Consider the following 19,299-nt stretch of genomic DNA (forward strand, 5'->3'; position numbering starts at 1 on the left):
ACATGTGGTGTTTGGTTTTCTGTTCCTGTGTTAGTTTGCTGAGAATGATGGTGTCCAGCTTCATCCATGTCCCTTCAAAGGACATGAACTCATCCTTATTTATGGCTGCATAGTATTTCATGGTGTATATGTACCACATTTTCTGTATCCAGTCTATCATTGATGGGCATTTGGGTAGGTTCCAAGCCTTTGCTATTGTGAACAGTGCCGCAATAAATATACGTGTGCGTGTGTCTTTATAGTAGAATGATATATAATCCTTTAGGTATATACCCAGTAATGGGACTGCTGAGTCAACTGGTATTTATGGTTCTAGATCCTTGAGGAATCTCCACACTGTCTTCCACAATGGTTGAACAAATTTACACTCCCACCAACAGTGTAAAAGCATTTCTGTTTCTCCACATCCTCTCCAGCATCTGTTGTTTCCTAGTTTTTTAATGATCACCATGCTAACTGGTGTGAGATGCTATCTCATTGTGGTTTTGATTTGCATAATGACCAGTGATGATGAGCTTTTTTTCGTATGTTTGTTGGCTACATAAACATCTTCTTTTGCAGAGTGTCTGTTCATATCTTTCGCCCACTTTTTGATGGGGTTGTTTTTTTTTTTTTTATTGTAAATTTGTTTAAGTTACTTGTGGATTCTGGATATTAGCCCTTTGTCAGATGGATAGATTGCAAAACTTTTCCCATTCTGTAGGTTGCCTGTTCACTCTGATGATACTTTATTTTACTGTGCAAAAGCTCTGTCGTTTTATTAGATCCCATTTGTCAATTTTGGCTTTTGTTGCCATTGCTTTTGGTGTTTTAGTCATGAAGTCTTTGCCCATGCCTATGTCCTGAATGGTATTGCATAGGATAAAACTATTTTTTCTATAATTAATACTTAGTGGAAAGAGCCACTTATTGAAATTGCTATAGGAAAATCAAAATTATTTGGTAATTTTGAACACTTTACACTAAAGCTTTGGGAATCAGAAGGGGCAGCATTCACTGCTTTTATTAACTGAAGTGCCTGGTACAGAGTCTGGCACATCATGTACGATATATAGAGCTCAGGAGATTTTTATTGAGTTTCAGTCTTTGGTTTAATGGTGTAATATAGTTAGTTTCTATGGACAATTAGGGAAAACACATGAATTCAATGACTAATGGTAGTTGAGGCAGTACTGAAAAATCCTTAAAATAGTGTCAATACGTGTAAGAATCTCAATTTGTTCTATGAATTTAACAGAGGATCATTGTGAAAGTAATTGAGAAAATTTGTACGTCCCTTTCTATTTATTTTCACATCTTGGTCAATCTTTGAGGTTCTATTTACTCAGTTTCTGATGACTCTAACAAAGAACTTTAATTATTCCCCAGATACTGAGTTTATATATAATAATTTTTAAGAAAGTCATTGTAAAATAAGAGTTTAAGGGAAGAACTTTGATTCAATGAAGAATAATTATAGAAAGCTATCATAGAAGTCTTTAACATAAGATAGACATTTTAGTTTAAGTTTGTTTTGAAATTATGTTTTGACATGAATCTCTTCCAATGTAGTCTGTTAATTTCTCTTCTCTTCTCTTCTCTTCTCTTCTCTTCTCTTCTCTTCTCTTCTCTTTTCTTCTCTTCTCTTCTCTTCTCTTGAGACAGAGTCTCTCTCTGTCACCCAAGCTGGAGTGCAGTGGTGCCATCTTTGCTCACTGCAACCTCTGCCTCCTGGGGCTCAAGTGATTCTCCTGCCTCATCCTCCTGAGTAGCTGAGATTACAGGCATCTGCTATCACTCCTGGCTAATTTTTTTTTTTTTTTTTTTTTTTAGAGATGGGGCTTCACTATATTGGCCAGTCTGGTCTTAAACTCCTGACCTCAGGTGATCTGCCTGCCTTGGCCTCCCAAAGTGCTGGGATTACAGGCATGAGCCAATGCGCCCAGCCTATTAATTTCTTGTAATTAAATCATTTTATTAATAAATTTATAATATATCTTGCTGAAATAACTATTTTTTCCCTAGTTTTTAAGGAATCTCAATAAACATAATTGACTCATGTTCATATATGAGAAGGTATCAACATTATTAATTTTTAATCTCCTATTTTGCTAACTTAAATTATTTCACATACTTAACATTAGAAAACTTTTTGTTCAAAGAAGTTAAGTAGTATTTGGATAGTTTACCAAATTAATATGAAAAATTCACGTTCAAGACTAGATTATTCTCTGTGTCTTAGAAGAAGAGATATAAATAGCTTCTATTTTGAAGATGGGTAAGCTGAGATAACTGAATTTAAGTAACTAGATCAAAGTAAAATTTAGTTAACTTTGAGCAGCTAGATTTGAACTCTTATCAGCACAACATCCTACATATAATGGACTCTTCATATATGGTTCTTAAATTGAAATGAACAAAATTGAACTCAATAACCTGAATTTTTTACTTTTACTTCATGTATTAAACTATCCTACTTTAGCAAATTTGCATTATGTGTGATTTGTATATCTTCTAAAACTACTTAAGAAACATTTATTTTGAATGCCTTTGTCAACGGAATCCCTTCTGCTTTTTCATCAAGCACTTTCATTTCTGTATGGCATGTAGAACACTTCTTGTTACAAACAAAACTCAAATACTTCTTAATAACTACTTAAGAGAACTATCCTAGTAGAAACAGTGAAAGTAGAATGACATACTACCCATACTGCTGAGACAGCTAGAATTCCAGTAAAATAATGCAGACTCTATAAAGTACTATCTCACTGTTTAGATGAGAGGTCAAGAAAACAGTTACTTGGTTTCTAAAAGATAAGGGCATCACTGTTAACATGTGGGGAAAAGAGACTGAAAGAAGCTAACTTTTGCATTGTGTCCTTAATAGGGCTGGGGCCCCACCAACTAGGTTAACTTAGTTCATCAAAATTCAAACCTCTTTTTTCTTTTCCATATTTTTCAGGAAAAAACTTGAATTAATTTCAGTGGTGTTCTTAACATAATGCCACTAACAGGAGCAAGCTCCAAGAATGGAATTCAGGTCTTTCTGATTACCATATGCCTACTCATCTCACCTCACTATAATATTAGAGAGTATCTGTTACTTCCACCAAATAAGTATACAAGTTCATTCATGCAGAAATATGAATAAAAGTTATTAAAATATTTGAAATTGTCATGAGGGAAGAAACTGAAGAAGTTACTTATTTCACTTTGAGAAACGCAGTTTATAGTCATGTGCATATATCTTCTGAGGACTAAGAATTTGGTCTTTATAAATTCATTTTATGTATATCTAAAAATGAAAATTGAGCTCATGTGCTATATACATTTAGAAGTAGTTGACTGTGTTACACACCGTGACTTATGCCTATAATTCCAGCATTTTGGGAGGCTGAGGCAGGAGGATCATTTGATACCAGGAGTTCGAGACCAGCCTGGGCAACATAGTGAAACCCTGTCTCTGCAAAAATATAATAAAAAATTAGCTGGGCATGGTACTGCACACCTGTAGTCCTAGCTACTTGGGAGGCTGACATGGGAAGATTGCCTGAGCCCAGGAGTTTGAGACTGCAGTGAGCTTTGAAATCCAACCTGGGCCACAGAGGGAAGCCCTGTTTCCAGGAAAATAAAAATAAATAAAAAAGTAGTTGACTATAATTGTCTAACCTAGGTATTGACACAACAAGGTAATGTTTGGATGTCTTGGTTTACAACCTCTTTAAGAGTTGTAAGCCTAACTTTCCCTTTCCAGTTCTTCATGGTACAACCCCAGAAGGTTAAACTATGCTCCTTCTAACATAGGTCCAGTCTCATTTTCTTCCTTATGTGTAATCCTTGTATCTTAGTACATGTTAATTATGAATTCATGTGCTAAATAATTGTTCTTACTCTGATTAATGTCCTTATACTAATTATATTTGCACTTTAACAAAATAATCATGGTTTATGTATAGATAAAACCTTATGCTGAAAAAGAAAATAATTAAAAATATGTAAGATAGGCTTATGAATGTATGTTAGTTAACAACAGGGAAAGGAGTGAAACTATCTTAATGGTAAAATTTTGAAATTATGTGAGCAGCTTAAAAAATGCATTGACTGAGTTGAATTTATCAAGCAAATGTATTCTGCGACTAGAAGAAATCTTTTTTCTGCTTAGATACATATTACAGATTCATTCATGTTTACACACTACTTTCACATTTTGTATTTAGATGGGTAACCTTTTATTTGAAACATTATATTAATACTTTCTTCAAACCTATTATACTTGCTCTTTTTGTGTTCTACAGAGCCAAGAAAATGATGAGCTAAGAGATGCCCATGAAAAACGCAAGGAAAGGCTACAGATGTTACAGACCAACTACAGAGCAGTAAAAGAGCAATTAAAACAGTGGGAAGAAGGCAGTGGCATGTGAGTTACATAGCTCATAAAGGCATATCCCTAAATATTAAATGGAATGGAGTAGCATTATATAGGTGTCTTAATGGCTTTTGTTTGGTTTTAAAGAAATTATTTGGTAGTCAAATCTTTATTGTGAATTTTTAAATGGAAAATATAACAAGTTAAAACAGGAATGTGTTGGTAATAACTACAAATTTTCCTCATTTGCAGATATCATTAGCAGCCAATGATTATGAATTATTGTACACATTTTTAATATCAGTGGAATAACTTAAAAGTATGTGATTTAAAGCAAAAATGGTTAATATCCATGTAACTGAAAAAATTGCTTTCAAATAAATAAAATACTGGTGTTAAAATGTTTGTAACTCCAAAAGTGTTTAAATTTTAATGGAAAGACTAGAGAAATGTGAAATTCACATATATAGTTAACTATCTTAAAACTACTTCAACCTAGTATGCAATTTGAAGATCTTTACTATCCATCAGTTTGTTCTCCAGCTTATCTGAATGAATTGGTGGTCTCAGTTCAGTTGCTCTGAACAGGTGTTCAGATCTTGGTTAGTTGTAAGTGGCTCCCCTGTTAACAGTATCAACAGAGGGCAAAGGACTGAATGAGTACAGAAAATCTACTACCCTCTCATCTTTTGAGATGGATCCTTTAGGGCAATGTTGATGATACACATTGGTCTGTTCTGTAGAGAAATAGTGTTTCTAAATTGGCCAGTACAGCACTTTTACAAAATAAAAATGAAGAATTTGTTTTATGTTCAGAAAATGAAAAGTAAAGGGCATTTGGCATCACTTGTAGATAATTGTCACATCTAATTTTTTTCTTTGATGAGTGGAAGTGTTTCATATCCTTGCCAGTAAAGCAGTGATAAAGCAGTTTGTCCTAGTTTTATCCTCTGTTCACCTGACTTTTAACTAATCATTAGAAGAGTGAAATCTACTTTCTGACGTATTCACTGGTAATAGGTTTTTTTTTAAAAAAAGATAAGGGCACTATACCACATTCATCTTGGTTAGCAGCAAATTGCAGATGAGTTGGTTGCAGGTAGAATTTTGTGTGCGAGGGGACCATTAAAATTCTACAGTGTCTATTTTTATTACTACTAGACTGAATGGGAGCAATAGACCTTAGAATATCATGTGTCTGCTTAAAAGTTTGCTTTCCATACTAGCAGTTCAGCTTCAAAAAAATTATGATAGAGGGTTTTGATTTCTACATGCTTAGGTTTTAGGAAATTCAATCAATAAATGGTGAACTCGAGTTAGAAATTTGGTCAATAGATATTTTTAAATTTTAAGGAATGTATAAAATAATTTTTATTGCACTTCAGACATGTTAATGAAAAAAGCAACTTTGTTTTGAAAATAGGACTGAAATCGGGAAAATAAAGAGAGCAGATCCCCAAAAACTTCGACAAGAAGATTGTGATGCTGTGTGGAATGAACTGGCATATTTCAAAAGGGAAAATCAGGAGCTGATGATTCAAAAGTGAGTTTCATTTTTAACAATATGGACTTAGATAAAATATTTGGGAGAAATTTTTTTGTGGCTTAAAGGCCATTAAAGAAACACTTTATACAATTTGAAATAATCTGATTTTTGCCAATAAAAGTAAAGAAAAAAAGACTAGCTTTAAAAAATATATATGTATTATGCAATAACAAGTTGCACAGTTGCTAGCTCTAACAGAAACTGTATAATATGATCTAGGGATTGTGTTAATTAGTGTGGCTCTCATCTGTTGGAGGTGTCGCTCTTCATTAGCCTGTATTTTAGACACTGCCATGCTTCATTTTTGGAATGAGGTGGAGAGGGGATAACCTACCCAGCCATCCTTGTTTGATCTCCCAGATACATACGCAATGCAGAATGCCTGAGCTCTCTTGGTTCCCTGCCCTGTCCTGCTAATCCCAGCTGAGCTCATTATGGTGTAGCCTTGCTGCTACTCTTGGAGCTGGAGCTGTCCAAGCTAATTACTGGTAGCAGCAGAACTGCCTGTTAAGGGTCTGGTGTGGATCTGCTAACATGGTCCTTGGTAGTGACCTGCAAAAGACACGAGGGAATTGCCTTCTTTCTTGCTGTGCACTGCCTGTCCTTTGGGCTTACTGCTGATTTTTCCACATAGGTCTTTTAGCTGCCCTAAGTATAAAACTTGATGAAGGATATTCATGTTTTAGAAAACATACAGTTGGTTGCTTGATCTTATAATTCACAGGCTATTATATTCAGCCTGGCAAATAAAGAACATTTATTTATTTATTTTTAAGACTAAAAGGAGTTAGACCAATATAATTAACCTCTTTTGCTACTTAACTATTTCTTCATTTAGAGTTAATTTCTGACAGTCAGGCATACAGCTTTTTAAAGCCTAGATGTCTTTTAGGTTGCTAGAATTTAGCCTCATTATGACATAATGTAATTAAATGTCACTGAATTTTCTTAGGTGTAAATGAGGAGCTTATTTTGTATACTATATGATAACATGTATAACTTTTGTTTACAGCCTTTTCTATGTAATGATAAACTTTTGAGGAAATGACCAGACCGTATGAGATTTAAATGTTGTATACTCCCATTTACCTCTTAAAGTGTAGTATATTAGTTCTAAATATTCGATGCTATAATGAAGTCTCTTATCTTAAAAACTATTTTATAGACTCATAGATTTGTCCCAGAGGCATTTCCTAATAATTTCAGTAGCTTTATTGAAATATAACTCACAAGTCATACAATTCACTTATATAAAGTATACAATTCACTGGTATATTCAGAGCTGTACCATCCATTATCACGTCTATTTTAGAACAGTTTTATCACCCCCCTACTCTCCCCACCAAAGCCCACATGACTTTGTTGTCACTCCCCAACCCTCCTATCCATCCTGCCCAGCCCTATGAAACTACTAATCTTCTTCCCGCGTTTATAGATTTGCCTATTCTAGACATTTCTTATAAATGGTATCATGTAATGTGTGGTCCTAGACTACCTTCTTTCACTTAGCATAACGTTTTCAAGGTTCATCCATGTTGTAAATGTATCAATGCTTTATCTGATGATCTTTAATGACCTGTCTCTAAAAAAGAAAGTAATTTTGAATGAAGTGAATTAGTTGAGAGACCTAATCTAACTATTCAAGAAAATTTAGGAAGGATTACCTATAAGTGATTCATTTGGAGTTTATTTTATTCGTTAATGAAATAGAACTAAAGGAAAAAGTAATGAGGCCTTTTTAAAATTAGATAAGTCAGAATCCTGATCTGTTCACTCAGCAATATTTGCACTTTACGAATAGCTCCTTGAATTAAATGCCAAGTCATTATTAAAGTATGGACCTTTTCCCTGAAATATGTTGATATTCACTAATTTGATAGCAATTTGTGAAATAGTTTTTTTTTTTTTTTTTTTTTTTTTTTTTTTTTTTGAGACGGAGTCTCGCTCTGTCGCCCGGGCTGGAGTGCAGTGGCCGGATCTCAGCTCATTGCAAGCTCCGCCTCCTGGGTTTACGCCATTCTCCTGCCTCAGCCTCCCGAGTAGCTGGGACTACAGGCGCCCGCCACCTCGCCCGGCTAGTTTTTTGTATTTTTTTAGTAGAGACGGGGTTTCACCGTGTTAGCCAGGATGGTCTCGATCTCCTGACCTCGTGATCCGCCCGTCTCGGCCTCCCAAAGTGCTGGGATTACAGGCTTGAGCCACCGCGCCCGGCCGAAATAGTTATTTTTTAGTAACAGGTAATGAAAAAATTTTTAAAAGCATGCTAAAGAATTGAATAAACTTTAATGTAAGCTTTTTGGGGGAGGGTTGCATTATTTTGTGAAACATTTATTCAGGTAACAAATGTGTTTGAGTGCTGTATGGTAGTCAGTCGGCTAGGTCAATGAAATGAGAGCACCAGACAGACTTTCTACTCTCAGGGAACTTACATGGAAGCATGTTTAGTATGAAACATTCTTAATGAAATGTGATGTTAAAAATAAATGTCGGCCGGGCGCGGTGGCTCACGCCTGTAATACCAGCACTTTGGGAGGCCGAGACAGGCAGATCACAAGGTCAGGAAATCGAGACCATCCTGGCTAACATGGTGAAACCCCGTCTCTACTAAAAATACAAAAAAAAATTAGCCAGGCCTGGTGGCGGGCACCTGTAGTCCCAGCTACTCTGGAGGCTGAGGCAGGAGAATGGCGTGAACCCAGGAGGCGGAGCTTGCAGTGAGCCGAGATTGCGCCACCGCACTCCAGCCTGGGCGACAGAGCGAGACTCCGTCTCAAAAAAAAAAAAGTCAAAAATGTTAAAAACTAATGTCAAAAAGTGTCATGATAAAACAATCAGGCATTAAATATCAGTGCTATAATCATTCAAGTTTGTTTTGAGGCCAGAAATGTTTTAACGTTGTATGTAGTATGTTGAATGTTTAATGTGCAGTTTTACGAGTTATAACATATATATAAATTTGAGTAACTACCACCACAATCAGTATACCAAATAGTTCTATCATCTCAAAAAATTTCCATATCCTGCCCCTTTGTAGTCAAATCCTCCCACGGCCACTAATACCTGATTTGTTCTCCTTCCCTATAGCTTTGCTTTTTTCAGACTGTCATATGCATAGAATCATACAGGCTGTAACTTTCTGAGACTGGTTTCTTTCTGCATAACGTGTTTGAGATTCATTTAGGTTGGTTAATCTAATATGTTTCTTTTTATTGGTAAATGATATTCCATTTTATGGATGGACCACCTTATCCATCTATTGAAGAACATTTTGGTTTTTTCTAGTCTTTTGCAATTATGAATACAGCTGCTATAGACAGGTTTTTGTGTGAACATAACTTTTTTATTTTTTAAGGGAAGTGCCCAGGAGTTGTATTGCATTCTGGAGATTGCCCTTTCATTCTCTTACCTGTGTCTTTTGAATGGCAAAGTTTTTACTTTTTATGAAATCCAGTTTCAAACCATATCATTTTTAAATTTTACATTCCTAGTGTATGGATATTTTGCAGGCTGACATTTTATCTTGCATTATTGATAGTTATAGGTAAGTCTGCCATGTTATTATTTATGTTGTTTCCTTTGTTTCCCATTTACTTCCTTCATATGGGTTACTTAAGCTTTTTTTTTAGAATTTCATTTTATTTTTTCTATCGAGTTTTTGACTGTATCTTTTTGAATAGTTTTTTTTTTAGTGTTTGCTCTTGGTATTATGTTATACATACATACCTTATTACAGTCTACTGGTGTCAACATTTTATTACTTTAAGTGGAATCTAGAAACCCTGTTTTCATTTACATACCTTTACCCTTCCCCATTATAATATAGTTATCTCAAATATTTTCTCTAATTACATTGAGAACCTCATCACATGACGTGATAGGTTTTGCTTCAACTGTCAAACATAATTTTAAACCACAAAACGTGGGTAGTCTCTTATGTTTACCCATAAGAGATAAATAATTTATGTATGGGTAAATGTAATAGAGGTATTATTTATCCTTTCTACTGTCCTCATTGCTAATCGTCCAAGTTTCTTCTTTTATAATTTTCTTTCAGTTTGAAGAACTTCCTTTAGAATTATTAAAATAGGTTGGCTGGCTGGAAATTCTCTGTTTTCTTTTAAAATATCTTGATTTCTCCTTCATTGTTTGTATTAGTCTGTTTTCACGGTATAAAGAAATACATAAGACTGGATAATTTATAAAGGAAAGAGATTTAATTGACTCACAGTTTCACATGGCTGGGGAGGCCTCAGGAAACTTACAATCATGGTGGAAGGTGAAGGGGAAGCAAGGACCTTCTTCATGTGGTAGCAGGAGAGAGAAGAGTGAGAAGTGAAGGGGGAAGAGTCCCATATAAAACCATCAGATCTCACTAGCATGAGAACATACCAGCATGAGCTCTCACTAGCATGAGAACAGCATGAGAACTGCCCCCATGATCCAATCATGGGGAACACATGAGAACACACTAGCATGAGAACACATTAGCATGAGAACAGCATGAGAACTGCCCCCGTGATCCAATCACCTCCCACTAGGTCTCTCCCTGAGCACATGGGGATTATGGGAATTACAGTTCAAGATGAGATTTGGGTGGGGACACAGCTAAACCATATCACTACTGAATGGTATTTTCACTGTATATAGAATTATAACTTAGCAATTGTTTTTCTTCAGCACTTGAAAAAATTGCTACTTCCTTTTGGCCTCTGTTGTTTCTGATGCAGCATGCACTATTGAGTCTTTGTTCCACTACTGGTAATGCATCATTCTGTTTACTTGCTTTCAATCATTTTTCTTTTCTCTTTACTCTTCAGAAGTTTGGTCATAACATGTCTTGGCATGGATTTGTTTGGATTTATCCTATTTGGGTTTCTGTTTCCTGAATCCCTAGGTTTGTGACTTTTGTCAAATTTGGGAAATTTTTGTCATTATTTCTTTAAATCCTTTTTAAACCCTACATTTCTTTTCCTTTGACAATTCTAATGACATGAATGCCAGATCTTTTATTATTGTCCTACAGGTCACAGAGAGTCTCTTCAGTTTATTTTTCAGCCTTTCAGTCTAATTTTGTCTCAGTTATTCAGATTTGGTAATTTCTATTGTGTCTTCAAGTTTGCTGATTGTCTCTTCTCTCACGAGCTCATGCAGCAAGTTTTTAATTTTGGCTATTGTAATTTTTAGTTCTAAAATTTCCATTGGGTTCTTCTTTGTATATAATTCTTTATTTGCTTACATTTTCTATTTAATTTATTTTAAGAGTGTTCTTTAATGGTTCACTGGAGCATTTTAATTATGGCTGCCTTAAAGTTGTCAAGTAGTTCTGACATATGTGTTATATCATGGTGGTGGCATCCTTTGAGTATAATTTCATCCTTTGATTATAGATTTTTCTTGTACTTGGTATGATGAATTATTTTTTAATTGTCTCCTGGACATTTGGACTACAGATGTTTCTCAACATACCTTGGGTTATGTCCAGATAAATCCATCATAAGTTGAAAATATCATAGGTCAAAAATGTTGCTGGGCACAGTGGCTCACACCTGTAATCCCAGTACTTTGGGAGGCTTAGACGGGCAGATCACTTGAGGTCAGGGGTTCGAGACCAGCCTGGACAACATGGTGAAACCCCCATCTGTACTAAAAATACAAAGATTAGCCAGGCGTGGTGGCTCATGCCTGTAATCTCAGCTACTCAGGAGGCTGAGGCAGGAGAATCGCTTGAACCCGGGAGGTGGAGGTTGTAGTGAACTGAGATCATGCCATTGCACTCCAACCTGAGTCTGGGCGACAGAGTAAGACTCTGTCTCAAAAACAGAAAGAAAAGAAAATGTATTGAATACATGTAAACTATCAGACATCATAGCTTAGCCTAGACTACCTTAAAATTCTCAGAACACTTACATTAGTTTACAGTTGGGCAAAATTATCTAACACAAACCCATTTTATTTTATTTTATTTTATTTATATATATTTTTCGAGACAGAGTCTCGCTGTGTCACTCAGACTGCAGTGCAGTGGTACCATCTTGGCTCACTGCAACCTCTGCCTCCCGGGTTCAAGGGATTCTCCTGCCTCAGCCTCCCGAGCAGCTGGGGCTACAGGAGCTAGCCACTACTTCTGGCTATTTTTTGTAGTTTTAGTAGAAATGGGGTTTCACCATGTTGGCCAGTCTGGCATTGAACTCCTGACCTCAAGTGATCTGCCTGCCTCCACCTCCCAAAGTGCTGGGATTACAGGCATGAGCCACTGCGCCTTGCCAAAATCCATTGTACTGAGTATCTCATATGTCACTTATCTCCAGCCTGGGGAAAGATCAGAATTCAAAATTTGAAGTACGTTAAAATTGCGAAAGCTTTACACCATCATAAAGTTGAAAAATCGTAAGGAGAAGCATTGTAAGTCAGTGATTATCTGTGTTATATTTTGAGACTCTGGGTCTTATTTAAATCTTTTATTTTAACAGGCCTCTGATGATATCATGCCTGAGGGAAAAGGTCACCTCAATACTACTAGGAAAAGGTGGGAGCCTTACTCCTCCCTTTTACCTCTTAACTTTTCCTCTGCTGATATTGCACTGAGAGAGTATGAAGGGGTTACTGCTTAGTGTTGGTGAAAGAACAGGCTTCTCACTCTGCTTTCTTTTTTTCTATTTGTTTTTGCGACGGAGTCTTGCTCTGTCAGCCAGGCTGGATTACAGTGGAGTGATTTTGGCTCACTGCAGCCTCCGCCTCCCGGGTTCAAGTAATCTCCTGCCTCAGCCTCCTGAGTAGCTGGGATTGTAGGTGTGCACCACCATGCCCAGCAAATTTTTGTATTTTCCATAGAGACAGGGTTTCACCATGTTGTCCAGACTGGTCTCGAGCTCTGACCGCAAGTGATCCACCTGCCTTGGCCTCCCAAAGTGCTGGGATTACAGGTGTGAGCCACCATGCCTGGCCCTCACTCTGCTTTCATTGACAGAGTGCTTTTTGTTTTGTTTTTCCCCCCAGTTGATTATGGTTGGGGTAGGGTGGGCATGATGAGCAGGGTTTTTGTTTTACTGGTCCTCCCCTTTCCTGGTCCTTTGGCTAGAGAGAGTAGGCTTTCCTTGAAGCATTTTTTGTTTATGTTCATTGGCACTTCTAGGAGGTGAGTTTCTCTGGGAACTAGGTTGGGTATGTAGGAGGAAAGAAGAAAACTCAAGGAACTCACCACTGTGAGTCACTTCTCTAATGTTGTTCCTCTTCTCCTGAGTTCCATATTCTATCCTTTTCCCTGCTTTTCAAAGTCTCATGTTTGTTGTATTATTTTCTGGGTTTTTATAATTAATTAGCAGGAGGAATAGAGATAAATACATCTACTCCTTGTTGGGAAACAGAAGTTTCAGCTTGGTTTTCTATGGGCCAGGCAGTCTTACTTGAGTAATTCATTAATATCTAGTTTCATACTCAGTCTTAACTATTTAAGTAATAAGATTTACCCCTTTTTCTGTAGTAATGTTTCTTTTAAATGTAAGGTTAGAATCTACAAAAAAAGGATATACTATTAATACTACCTTTAAACCAAATTTAAATAGTACTTCCAAATCCAATTTTAAAAGTTAACTTTTAAAGACTTTTATAAAACATTGTATGGCAACTGTACATCAATTTACAAAATACGGTTAAAAATATAATGCTACCACTGACTGAGATTATAGAGTTTCTACCATTGAGTATGGTTAGAAATATTAGTTGCTGCTATTACATGAGAATCTGAGAAGTTAAAAAACTTACATGGAATATAGTTCCTATAATATTTCATTTATATTTATAAGATATATTTATTATATCATAACTATATTTCAATAAAAAGACCAAGAACTTAGTAATCTGTGAACTGATAAATTGGCTGGTTCCTTCAGTATTTAATGAGCATTCATGTGTTCATTTATTCATTCATTCAGTATTTAAACAATATAATTCAGAGCCAGGCACTAACTAGGGGCTGAACATATAGTAAAGATTAATAGTTTCAAGCTCTAGGAAGACTTAATTTAAGTAGGGGTATCTGCCATTTGCTAGTGAGGTGAAACCATTCTTTGGAAGCTAGATAGTAAGAGGCAAGCTTTCAGAAATGCCAGCAGTCTTAGTCAGCTTTCTCACTCAGTTGAAGTTGTTGCCTTACCAATGCTAAATCAGATGGAGTAGCTAACAGAGTCCAACATATGCTACCATTCTCCCAAGTGAAAGTATTAGTAAAAAAAATTTGTGTATATTCTTTCAGAATGGTGATATAAAACTGTAATAAGGGGCTCAAGTACAGCAGAAAATTAAGCTTTTCTAATCCAGCAAATTATACATTACACATTGGCAACCACAGTTGCATAATCTTGCTAGGAATCCTGGGTGTGCTGACATTCATTGTGTGTTTTCTGTGTCCTTGGCTAAATAAATCAGAAATGTACAGTGGTTTTGGTAATAGGTTTTTCTATAGTAATCTGTAGCCTATGTAAAATGCTTCAGCTGGGTACTTTTCTAGGCACAGGTAAACAGAGAGAAATAATATGTTACCCCTTTTATCAGGTCCTCATAACATAATAGAGAAGACAAGCAAAAGTGTGATTAAAAGCCATAATAGAATATTAAGGACACAAGGCAGGGAAAGCTGTATTCTGCTTGCAAGTGGAAAAAGAGCTAAAGCAAATATCTTTCTGATATAACAAAATGCCGTAGACTGGGTGGCTTAACAGACATGTATTTCTCATAGCTTTGGAGGCTGAGAAATTCAAGATCATGGTGCCAGTGGATTAGGTTCCTGATGAGGGCTCTCTTCCTGGCTTGTAGATGGCTGCCTTCTCAGTGTATTATCACATTTCAGATTTCTCGTCTTAAAAAGCCGCTCAAACCATCATGAGGACCCCTTTCTATCCCTGATTGCTACTCAAAGTCCCCATCTCCAACTGTCACCACATTAGGGGTTAGAGTTTCAACTGAGTTCAAATCTGATGTATGAACACAGTTATAACTGACATATGTCATATATAACACATGTGTCACATACGGATTTTGAGGGGACCTGATTAAGTCCATAGCAATCAATATTTTAGACTATGATTTAAGGATAATTATAGCAAGGACAGAAAAAATCTAGGCAAATTGTTAAATAACCAGGAGGTAACTAAAGGATACTTGTTCAAATTCTCGCCAGTATATGAAAAAGCTGGTCACACTCTCTTTTAAACAAATTTTTTCTTCAACACTCTGGCACTGTCTCTTCTGGTTTTATCTCTGTACCTCTGGCCACCTATTCACATTCTCCACTGTTACCTTTTCCCCTGAAATCAGCTGTTTACTGTTGCAGTATTTTTAAACTTTGTCATAAGCATTCTCTGTACTTCATTTGCATATTTGCCTATGACAATCTCATCTATCATCCCGTGATTTTAGTAATTTCTTGCCGATTGACTTTCAGACCTGTGTATCTAGTATAGACCCCTCTTTCTGAACTGCAACTAAGTATGTCCAAATGTCTACACAACATCTCCCTTTGGATGTCTCACTGAGATTCAACATGTTTGAAACCAAATTCATGATCTCCAAATTTATTCCCGTCCATTATTCTAAATCTTAATAAATGGTATTATAATCTATCAGTTTCCTCAAACCAGAAACTTAGGGTGCTATAAGTTTATTTATTATTTTTTTTCTGACCTCCCCTCACTGAAGTCCATACTAAGCCTTAATATTTCACATCATAAACATCCTTAGTATGTATCTTATTTCTTTCCATCCTCACTGTTAAGCCCTTATTCATACCACCACCATTTCTTCCCTAGTCAACTAGAATAAACTCATAAACATCTGCATCCACTCTTATCTCTTCATATCTATTTTCAACGGTGCTGCAGATTGACCTTTTAAACTATAATTCTGAGAATGTCTCTCATCTGTTTAAAAACTTCTAGTATCTTTCCATTGCTCTTTAAACAAATCTGAGTTCATTATATAACACACCTGAATATCAGCCCCTCCCTTTTTTTTTTTTTTTTTTTTTTTACAATTTCTGCTTTCCCTTTTGTTTCATATCTAAAAATAAGTATGAGAATACAAAATATTTGCACAGAATTACTAATGTTTTCCTAGTTGATACTGAGAATTCTGGTAAGTTTGTCAATGAAGGCAGTTGAGCTGGAGTCAGTAGTAAAGGGGTTTTGAATTCATAATCCAAAAACTTCCATTTTATTTTATAGAAGTAGGAAATTTTACCCCCATATATTATAAGTAGATACATCTTCTTTATTTCAATGATCTTTCGGTCATTTTTTCTTAATGATAAAATGTTAGCTACAGATCAGTGGCATAACTCAGATTGGAGTACTTCTTCTCTTTGGGGTTAAATATTAAATGTGTGTTGGCCATAGTTTTAAAGAATATCCTATAAAATCAATAATAATTGCTTAAGTAGCTAAAATCAAAATATTATCCTAGGAAAGTTCAGCCATTTTTTTTCCTCTGCAAAGCAAGACTCCCAGTCTTCTCAAGCTAGAATATAATTTTCTTTTTTTTTTTGGTATGTAGAAACGAAGATTTTAGGAACTTCATTTTTCTGAGATGGAAATAAAATGCTTAGCAAAAAATATCTGCCAGTGATGACATATTTTGAAAACAAATGTATTTTCAGGTAACCATTAACAATATATAAATATCACATTAGTTGTATTTTAAAGCATACAGTTCGGTGGCATTTAGTGCATTCACAATATTGTTTAGCAGTGAACTTTAATTCAAAAGCATTTTCATCACCACTGAAGGAGACCCCATGCCCATTAACCAGTCAGTCTCTGTCTCCCCATTTGTCCCTTCTTCCAATTGCTGGCAACCGCTAATCTGCTTTCTGTTTCTATGGATTTACCTATTTTGAATATTTCATATGAATAGACTCATACAATTTGTGACTTTTGTGTCTGACTTCTTTCACTTAGCATAATGTTTTCAAGATTCATCCACATTGGAGCCTGTGTCAGAAGTTCTTACTTTTTTATGGCTGAATAATATCCCTTTGTATATGTATACCACAATTTTTTTCTCCATTAATCCCTTGGTGGACATTTGGGTTCCTTCCACATTTGGCTACTTTGAATAGTGCTGCTATGAACATTTGTATACAAGGGATTGTTTGAATACCTGTTTTTAATTCTTTTGGATATAAACCTATGAGTGTAATTGCTGGGCCAGATGCTAATCTATGTTTGTTTTTTATTTTTCTGTTTTTTGTAGAGTCAGGGTCTCACTTTGTTGCCTAGGCTAGTCTTGAACTCCTGGCCTCAAGCGATCCTCTCATGTCAGCCTCCCAGAGTACTGGGATTATGGGCATGAGCAACAGTGCCCTGCTTTATGTTTAATTTTTAAGGAACTGCCAAACTTTTTTTTTTTTTTTTTTTTACAGTGGCTACACAGTTTTATGCTGTTTGCAGTCTATGGGGGTTCTAATTTCCCCACATCCTCACCAACACTTGTTATGGTCTGTTTTTGTTTTTTTATTATTATGGCCAACATTGTGGGTTTTGATTTGCATTTTCTTAATGAGTAATGATGCTGACCATCTTTGCATGTGTTTCTTTGGCCATTTGTTTATCATCTTTGGAGAAATGTCTGTTTGTGTCCTTTACCTATTTTGAAAACTGTGTTGTTTATCTTTTTTCATTGAGTTGTGATAGTTTTGTTTTTTTTTTTTTTTAATTGAAACGGGGTCTTGCTCTGTTGCCCAGGTTGAAGTGCAGTGGTGTGATCTTGGCTCACTGCAACCTCTGCCTTCTGGTTTCAAGCAATTATCCTGCCTCAGCTTCCTGAGTAGCTGGGATTACAGGCATGTGCCACCATGCCTGGTTAATTTTTGTGGTTTTAGTAGAGACGGGGTTTCACCATGTTGCCAACACAGACTGGTCCTGAACTCCTGACTTCAAGTAATCCACCTGCCTCGGCCTCCCAAACTGCTGGGATTACAGGTATGAGCCACCGTGCCCGGTCATAGTTCTTTACATATTCTGGATGTTAGACATTTGCAAGAGTTTCCTCCCATTCCGTAGGCTGTATTTCCACTTTCTTGATAGTATCCTTTGATGCATGAATTTTTTTCATTTTAATGAAGTTCAGTTTGTTTATTCTTGTTGTAGCTTATGCTTTTGGTGTCATAATCTCAGAATCCGTAACAAAATCCCATAGTCAAAGATTTATCTTCATATTTTGTAGTTGTTTAATAGTTTTAACTCTTATATTTAGGTCTTTCATCTACTTTGAGTTAATTTTTTATATGTGGTGTGAAGTAGGGGGTCCAGTTTCATTTTTTACAGGTTGATATTCAGTTATCCCAAATAATAATTTCTGTAGGTTTAGAAAACAGGCTGTATGATTATGTGCAATAATTAATGAGACTGATTAATAAGATAAGAACTTGAATGTATCTGTGCTTAAGAAATCAGTCCAACAGGAAAGAGCATTGCGTATCATAAGTCAAGAGCAAATCAGAATGTTAAGGTCAGATATAATAGTTTAATGAAAAGTTGTGTAAGGTTTTCTTATCGGGTCTGTTTTAAAGAAATACAATAAACTTCAAGGCAATGTGGCAAAAGGTTTTGAATGTTAGTTACTTTGTGATTGATAATTAGGCACAAGAAACTCATACACTAAGATTGTAGCTCAGAAGACGTAAACTCATCTGTTAATTATCTGTAGGTGAGAGTGTGAAAAGTTTCAGAATAAGATTAACCTAAAACCTAATTCTTTGCTAAGTTAGAGCCCTGAAGCCTATGGTCAATTGTATTCCTCTTTTCTATGTCTTGAATGCTTCAGAGTCTGATGCAACATGACTTATAGATAGGCTTTGAGCAGTGACTCTTGATGCTCTAAAAGTACTAGGGCTTGGGACCAGGTAAACCATTAGAGCTAAGTAAATAATATATGTGGAAAATGCTTTTAAACTATGGAGTTTTATAATATTAGTTACATGTAACTGAATCTGTGTGACCTTTTGTGCTGCTTTTGTTTTCCTTTGTTACTTCAATAAATATGCTGGGCACTGGAAGTAAAGTATTTAACAGAACACACATGGCTCCTGGCCTCATAGAGCTTCAACTTATTGGAGAATGCAAATAGTAATCAATAAGCATACAGATATGTATTTCAAAATTGTGATTAATATGAAGATAAAGCTCTTCTGTGCCTTTCCATTTTTGTTTTCCCCTTATTCTTTCCACTTTTTCCCCTCTTTCCTGCCCTCCCCATATATCTAAAATATAGAAATGATTTACACATTTGTTTGCTGTATAATTAGCTTACACTGTAGGGGAGTGCGTATTTTGAGTGTGTGTGTGTGTGTGTGTGTGTATATATATATTTGTTTCTCATTTCCTACTTCCCACAGCCCCTGTCTATTTTTGCTTTC

General features: G+C 35.8%; 1 protein-coding gene across 3 annotated transcripts in view; it reads left to right on the top strand.

Moving 5' to 3' along the window:
• Positions 1 to 19,299, top strand: part of LOC105489076 (centlein) — a 514,234-nt gene that overhangs the window by 345,998 nt on the left and 148,937 nt on the right. For all 3 annotated transcript variants that reach the window (XM_071077831.1, XM_071077829.1, XM_071077830.1), the window contains exons 11-12: positions 4,275 to 4,396; positions 5,769 to 5,888. In XM_071077831.1, coding sequence (XP_070933932.1) covers positions 4,275 to 4,396; positions 5,769 to 5,888 — 242 coding nt within the window. The remainder of the gene's footprint in view (positions 1 to 4,274; positions 4,397 to 5,768; positions 5,889 to 19,299) is intronic.

Source organism: Macaca nemestrina, chromosome 14 (genome assembly GCF_043159975.1).
Source record: "Macaca nemestrina isolate mMacNem1 chromosome 14, mMacNem.hap1, whole genome shotgun sequence".
NCBI classification, from domain to species: Eukaryota; Metazoa; Chordata; class Mammalia; order Primates; family Cercopithecidae; genus Macaca; species Macaca nemestrina.